General features: G+C 39.8%; 1 protein-coding gene across 1 annotated transcript in view; it reads left to right on the top strand.

Moving 5' to 3' along the window:
• pros1 (protein S) overlaps positions 1–7,386 on the top strand; it is a 25,410-nt gene extending 18,024 nt beyond the window's left edge. Inside the window, exons 10-14 of the mRNA XM_042079914.1 lie at positions 107–271; positions 538–706; positions 2,719–2,855; positions 3,224–3,458; positions 4,377–7,386. Of these exons, the coding sequence (XP_041935848.1) occupies positions 107–271; positions 538–706; positions 2,719–2,855; positions 3,224–3,458; positions 4,377–4,522 (852 nt within the window). The 3' untranslated portion in view covers positions 4,523–7,386. The remainder of the gene's footprint in view (positions 1–106; positions 272–537; positions 707–2,718; positions 2,856–3,223; positions 3,459–4,376) is intronic.
• The last annotated feature ends 416 nt before the right edge of the window (positions 7,387–7,802 follow it).

Here is a 7,802-nt window from a genome sequence, read left to right as displayed (position 1 = left end):
TCTTGGTGGATGATTTGAAAATGGAGATAAGTTTGAAATGATGTTGCTTTATAAATTATATTTTTGATGTGTCAATTAATATTGTTCTTTTTGCGTGTGTGTGTAGATATCAGTGGATGAATTGGAGAACAGCATCAGTGTGAAGATCAGTAAAGAGGCTGTGATGAGCATCAACAGTCCAGAGAGCCTCTTCACATCAGTCAACGGGAAACTGGAGACCAAAGTTTACATCGCCGGCCTGCCAAACCGTACCGACAGTGTAATCAAACCGGTAAGGACTTTTGCAGAATGCAGGATGCAACAGAAAAACACTCTGACAGCTACTCATCAATCCAGCAGTAGATGTTTTCGCGGATTGCGGACTGAAGGCGAAACACGTTCGTTCTAAATAAACAATCCGTAATATTATACCAGAGTGCGGTGATGATCTTAACTTTTGAAGTCTAATATTCCTGTGTATCACCAGCACTTGGGATCCAAAAATGGCCAATGCACAGGGTTTTTGTCTTATCATGTTTGATTCTGTGTTTATTTCAGATTAATCCGCGGTTAGATGGTTGTATTCGGGGATGGAATTTGATGAACCAGGGGGCATCGGGGGTCAAAGAGGTGATTCAGGGGAAGGAGAGCAAGCACTGCTTTGTACACGTGGAGCCAGGGTCCTTCTTCTCCGGTGCTGGGCTTGCCCATTTCAACATAGACTACAGTGAGCATCACGCACACCTACTTTGACCTGAAGCACTTTTCACTTTCTCTCACACAAACTCACAACTAATGTAACGTTCAAACACAGTCCGGCTTGAAATGAAAGTCTGAAAATGTGTAAGACTTTCTAAAGACTTTGTAAGGTGTGTGTAGTGTTAAATACATTGATTCTACTATTATGAAGATAGGTAATAGATATGAACTAGATGGTCTGAACGAAAACATATTTCTCTTCTTCCTCTCAAAATAATAAGCTTAGACAAATTCTGTATGAACAAAATATTATCCACTCATTATCAGTGTTGGGCAAGTTACTGAAAATTAGTAATTAGTTACAGTTACTAGTTACTTCTTTCAAATGTAATTGAATAACCTTACCAATTACTGTATATCAAAAGTAATTAGTTACTAGAGAAAGTAACTTTTGAGTTACTTTTAAGTCTGCTTTTAAAATGTCAATATGAACAGTACTGAACAGTCACACACACAAAAAAACTAATTTTTAGACCTATTTATTGTAGTTTCAACAGGCCTTCAAATCAATAGCCTTGTGCATGAGTTCTCAAACTTTTTCCGACCATAAAACATTCTACAATGCATGAAGGCCTCCCTGACCTTGTTTTGCGCCACCCTCACCATCTAGGTGGTTTGATAGATATGTACAGTACACTGCCTACTGCTTGCCTTCTACTACTACTACTACTACTACTAGTATGCATGGTGGTGCACTGACACTGAATTCTGCAATATAGTAATTATTATTATAGTAATAATAAAGTTATTATAAATAATAAGTTATTATTATCATTATTATTGCAATCCTTCTGTAGGCTACATGGAATGAGTTCAATGGGATGTAATGTGAAACAATGTTAAATGGCCTATTTTCAAAACAGTTATTGTCTGCTCACACACACATACAACCTTAGGTTATCCTCATCCTGCTTTGAACACAGTTGTATTATATAGCATTTTAAGCACCACCAGTTTGGGAAAAGCCTGCGCTGCACAAGTGCTGACCTACCAAAATAAGTTCAAATGCGCATCCAAGGGTTTGGGGTTGTCGCGCACTATGCAGAAGGTTACTCTTCAGCTGATAAGGTGTTCCAGAGAGAAGTTGCATGTTCCGTCGCAGACAAATGAATCCATAACACCATGGACGTCAATTCCGATGTAAACATACTGTGCAAATGACTCAAGTCGCTGTAGTATGTACGGTAGGCTATTTGGAGGTTTCTTTGTAAGTGAAATCTGCATTTTCCTCTCGAGTTAAACGTGTGCTTGCTTGTGCCAAGGCTATATATAGGCTACTGTATGTAGGCCTATTGGTGTTGTGGCGTGGCTATGTTGTAAGAATGAGAAATTGATATAACGAGGCTTTTGCGCAATAGGCGAAAAAGAGCAGAGTTAAAATAAACAACAATGCGCTTTTACTGTAGTGGAGCTTACGAGATGGAAACAAAAGGGAAAAGGCTTTTAAGATGCCCATTTAAATTGTAGCCTAATGCGCTCTTGTGTGTTTTAGCATAAATACGAAATAAGGAGGAATGTGAGGAGGCTCCTATTAACTGTAAATAATGCATCTGCAATCTAAACATGAAACACAATCGCTAGAAACACAGCTAAGGTCGGAAGACGTTAGATCAGAAGGAGCAAATGTGCATCTGTCATCTTGTCTGCAGTCGTTCATTCAAGATCAACAGAGTAACGCAAGTAACAAACTCTTTGAAATTTCAGTAATTGTAATTGCGTTACTTGATTTACAAAAATACTTCGTTACATGCTAGTTACCACTAAAAGTAGTGGAATTACAGTAGCGTGTTACCATATATATAAACCATTCATATACAGCATGACAAACTCATTCATCAAAAGTTATAGACCATTCATAAAACCTCATAATTATTGACACTAATATAACTATTTATACATACTCATGATGCATTATGTTCTTAATATGCTATGTGGCCTTCATATATTTCCTCATGCTAAAATGTCCATTTCTGTGTGCAGGTGAGGCAGGATCCTGGAAGGTCAATATAAAGATGATTATTCGACCATCCAAAAGCACAGGGGTCCTTTTTGCACTCGTTGCCAATAACACAGCCCCACTATCAGTTGCTGTTGTCACGCAAGGACCAAACGATTCTGTAAGTGCTATAACATAACTTTTACAGTAATTTCCTGTATATTAGCATTGTGTATAAACCGCAGGAAAGTGTTTTATGCAAATAAAAAACACATGTATTAATCACATCCGTGTATTAACTGCAATGCCCAATAGCCCAATGTATCAGAATCAGATTGGGCTTTAATCATAAGGAAGAATGAAGGAAAGAAATGCATTCCCAAGTGTATCCTTCCTCCGTGTATTAACCTCATAGCTGAAGATGTTTAGCAAAATCAATGTATTGGTCAATAGTCGGGAAATTACGGGTAATACATTTCTTTCTCAGTTACAGTACTCTAATAGTCTCTAATACTCCAATACTCTCTTTCAATTTTGTTGGTGGTGTAGGACTTGCAGTTGTTCCTGGATGGTGTTGCTGTGGCAACTCTGCAAACGCTGATGCTATGTTACCCCGAGCGACTAGAGGTGGAGTTCAGTGTGTCAGAGAGAGAGCTTCAGATTTTGGCCAACTCCTCCATCTCAAATGTGTCTTACATGACACAGCCTCTGCTGCTGGAAGCTTTGTCTCACCTGAATCAGACCATGCAGGGACCCGTTGACACCTACATTGGAGGACTTCCTGGTTAGTTATTATTATGACCGCCGCGCAGCAGGCACACAGGCACACCCACAAGCACATGCACGCACGTACACACACACACACACACACACACACACACACACACACACACATAAACACGGACACGGACACATGCACACAATTTAACAATTTCTCAGAATTATGAACAGGCAAGATGGGGGTGGGTTTGTATACAATGTATTTTACATGTGTAAATGTAAAATATATTTTACATTTTACATGTGCAATTTGACAAGCGTGACTTTTTTTTGTGGAAAAAATGTGCCGGACTGGGCGACGGTCATACGTATGTTGTACCGCTCTGCGGTAAATCTAGTTACACCATCTTTAGTACATACTGTAGTATAATTAAAATATTCAGAGAAGGCAGGGAAATCTTTGAATGCAAGGCACTGGGATGAAGAAACAATATTGGATTGATCTTTAGGGGCCTCAGATAGCTAGATTGAAAACAGACCTGTCCAGACCATATTTAGACATGGTCCAGACATGCTGCCATCTTATCTGTGCCCGAGCTGGAAATTAAAACTATTCATTCTTTGTAAAAATCATGGACACCTTTGGGCAAAAGGGGAGAGGTATCCAACTTGTAACCTTTGGTCTCCAGTTTCCCATCCAAGTTGTTATTAATGCACAGTTCAAAAGCCAGTCAGTATCTGTGATGGTAAGGGGTACATGGCGTGCCTATGTGGGAAGGGGCAGCTTGCACATCTGGAGAAGCACAATTAATGCTGAATGATTTAGCAACATATGCTGCCATCTACACTATGTCTTTTTTCAGGGAAGACCTTGAATATTTCAGGAAAACAATGGCAAACTGCATTCTGCACATATTACAACAGTATGACTCCATAGTTTTCTTTTGCAGCTATAAATTCACTCCTCCTATTTTCTCCACAGATCTTCCCATCGCATTTACGCCTGTCACAGCCTTCTACCATGGATGTATAGAGATCTCTGTGAATGGACAGCAACTGGACTTTGATGACGCTTTTAGCAAGCACAACAGCATCAAGTCCCACTCTTGTCCCCCTGTGTTAACTTGACCCATCCATCGCCCTTTAGGAGAAGCGGTCACAGGCAGGTTTCTGTGGTACGTCAATAGATCGCTCTGATTCAAAAGTAAGAGCAAAGAAAGCCAGATAATAGTTTTTTAGTGATGAATGTTGGCTGGTTTGTATTGCACAATTAATCTCAACCCACACACACACACACAGCACGCTCAAAGTACACAGTCGCTCTGATATTCTCAGGTAACTGTTGTCCCTGGTCCTACTTTTGTGACGTGGAGTACCTCAGCCAGTCGTTTTTTTGAGCCTGGGATGTTATTCACATGTGAGGACAGCTGCATTCCATTGGTATCTGCCACTGGATGCAGTTTCCCTCCGAACAAACTCATTGTAGTGAACTTGGTATAATGAAGGGCATTCTAAAATGTTTTAACATGAAAAAATGTTCTCCTGTGAAAAAAAGTTGGGCTGAATCCTAGATGAAGGCCTATAGTCATTATCACTAAATAGCTAGATTTATGATCACCAAATGTCTCTTGGACATGTCTTGTCTAAAGCACCTGTACCTGTTAAACATATTCAATCAAAACCTTAACGGGCACCAAGCATTTCCTCTCCATTGAAACCTACAGTATTACAAGGAACAGGCTTACCATGGCTTAATGTTCCTAATTTTAGAATGTGCCATATAATTAATATGATATAACATTTGTAGAAGCTAAAACTGTGTAGTGATCTTTTTCACTTTTTAAAGATTTAGAGATGGCACTGTTAACTGGCTATAGCACGTATTGAGGGAACAGGTATTGAAAGCAGTGTTGGTGTTACAATGGTTAGCATAGTTGCTTAGAGTTGACCTGGGTTCAATTTTCAGCCCAATGAAAAATGAGTGTTGCAGGGACTTTCTGAGTGTTAAAGAAAACTCCAGGATTCTTTAAACTCAACTCTATTCATAGCCACTGCTGCAGCACAGTCATATGGATTTTGTCAAAGTTTTTTTTTTTTTCCACAAGAGATTTTCGGTGACAAAACCAGGGTCTCTGGTGCACCTGTACAAATTAAACGTGCTGTACTTGTAGCTCCATGGGGCTGATACGTCCAAAAACAGTTCCAGCCACCAACAACCAATCAAAAGCAGCAAACAAGATATGTCTGTGCTTACAGTTGGATAAAAAAGTTTGCATCCTTTATTCATTTGTTTAATTTACCAGTTTCCAAGTTAAAAGTGCCTCAGCTAAAGCCAAGATGCAATATCAGCACTGATAGTCAGCACTGATAGTCAGAAATGTAGTTGAACCCCTTGGCATATTTCCAAAATGGCCGCCGTATTAATAATATACAAAAAATGTTTCAAAATGTATTTAAGACAACATACAAGTGCAGTTGTAGAAGTAGGGGTTGGGGAGCATGCTTTATTTTCTTCGCATAATAAGTGGCACCACCATGTGGCGGTCATAATATGCACTGCCACAACCACAGAAAGTAGTTCTAATGTAGTATAAATAAATACTATGTCAATGTACTGTAAATCCTGACTAAAGCAGGTTGTTTCACTACCTCCTTATACCCCATGTAACACCCACAAACGTAACTTCATATCTTACAGCCCATCTTTCACTCTCATTGCCATTTACAGCTTTGTGTACTTTATAAATACAGACACACATGTGAATATGAACAGGGGTGTTTTATTGGAAATATTAAAAGAAATAAGGTCTGACAATACAGCATAAACAATATTAAGCACACTGTATCAGAGAGTTCCTGTGTGCAGGCAATGAAAAGCAGCATCCTCAGGGACTCCCCTCCACATTCCATTCATCACACGCTGTGCTTTACTCATTACTCTATTTTTGTTATATTGCATTAGTTAGTGGAACCCATGTGAAGGCGCATGCTTAACAACAACTGACTGAAGTATTTCATGCCCCTGGGGGGTATTCCAAGTACGTGGTGTAGTGACAAACCTGGGTAAGTTAACTCAGAGTAAGTGGTAAACCTCCTACAACAAGAGCCCTATGGCGTTGTTTTGTTAGGAGAATGAAGCCATACAGCTCTTCTGTTAGGAGGTTTAGCACTTACTCTGACTCAACTTGGTTTGTCTCCAAACCACATACTTGAAATACCCCCCTGGTGCAACAAGAAGAAGAAGAACAACAACAAAAAAGGACCAGGGACAACTGTTACCCAGGGATTTTAAAGCCACCCACACTTCCCATAAGAACACTTCTCTGGGGGGTATTCCAAGTACGTGGTTTAGTAACAAACCTGGGTAAGTTAACTGAGTAAGTGGTAAACCTTCTACAACAAGAGCCCTATGGAATTGTTTTGTGAGGAGAATGAAGCCATACAGCTCTTCTATTAGAAGGTTTACCCCTCCCTCTGAGCTAACTTACCCATGTTTGTCACTAAACCATGTACTTGGAATACCCCCCTGGTCTCTTGGCCTTGTTGTTTGCAAACAAGTGAAGACTCATTGTGACAGCGGTTTCAGAGCCTTAGGCCGAAGCTTGTTTGTTACCAAGATAATGCAGAGCAGAGCTCAGAGAGATGAATATTCAATATGAATGGGCTGATGAAAAGCAGCAGGCTACATGTAGCAGTGTCCTGACCACCACTGACCACTGCATTGATATTTCCACTCATTCTGGTCAGATTTGTTGACATGATTCTACTTCATCACTTTAACTTAAACGAGTATAATGTTTCTATTCTCTCTCTTTCTCTCTACAAGTTCATTCTCCACCCCTCTCGAGTAGACTTATCGAACATTCTCAGAGCTAAAAAGAGACTGTGCTGTGACCAAGTGGCATTTTACAGTGTACAGAGTTGGATGTTTTACTGGATTTTGATGGTGTATCTGTTTATCTTGTATTTTAATAAAACAACTCAAAACAAAACACAGCTGTTTGTAAATTGCGTTGCAGCTTTCACAAAATGTTTAAATTAACATTGACTGAGATTGTGATAAGGCTACAAAAATATCAGTCCAGCCCAGAGATTTGACCCCAAGGCCATCGTGGCCTCTTTGGCTGACCTTGCAAAATGTTAGTGTTTATGGGATGCAAGTTACAACCTGTAAGAGACCTATCTATCGGGTTCTGTTCAGCTTGTGGTCATCTGCTGATAGAACATTATGTTATGTTTTGTCAGCAAGAGATGATGGAATCCTGACCTAAATCCAGGACACGGAAAACAGGAAGAGATAGGAGGTTGTGTGTGTGGGGGGGGGGCTTTGCCAGTAATGTCAAAGATGAAACCAAAACGAGAGGAGAAACATGAACATGAAACTGCAAGCAAACAAAACTGAAAATGA

Source organism: Alosa sapidissima, chromosome 23, assembly GCF_018492685.1.
Source record: "Alosa sapidissima isolate fAloSap1 chromosome 23, fAloSap1.pri, whole genome shotgun sequence".
Classification (NCBI taxonomy): Eukaryota; Metazoa; Chordata; class Actinopteri; order Clupeiformes; family Clupeidae; genus Alosa; species Alosa sapidissima.
Note: the sequence above shows the minus strand (reverse complement) of the source record. Positions and strands in the feature narration are given on the sequence as shown.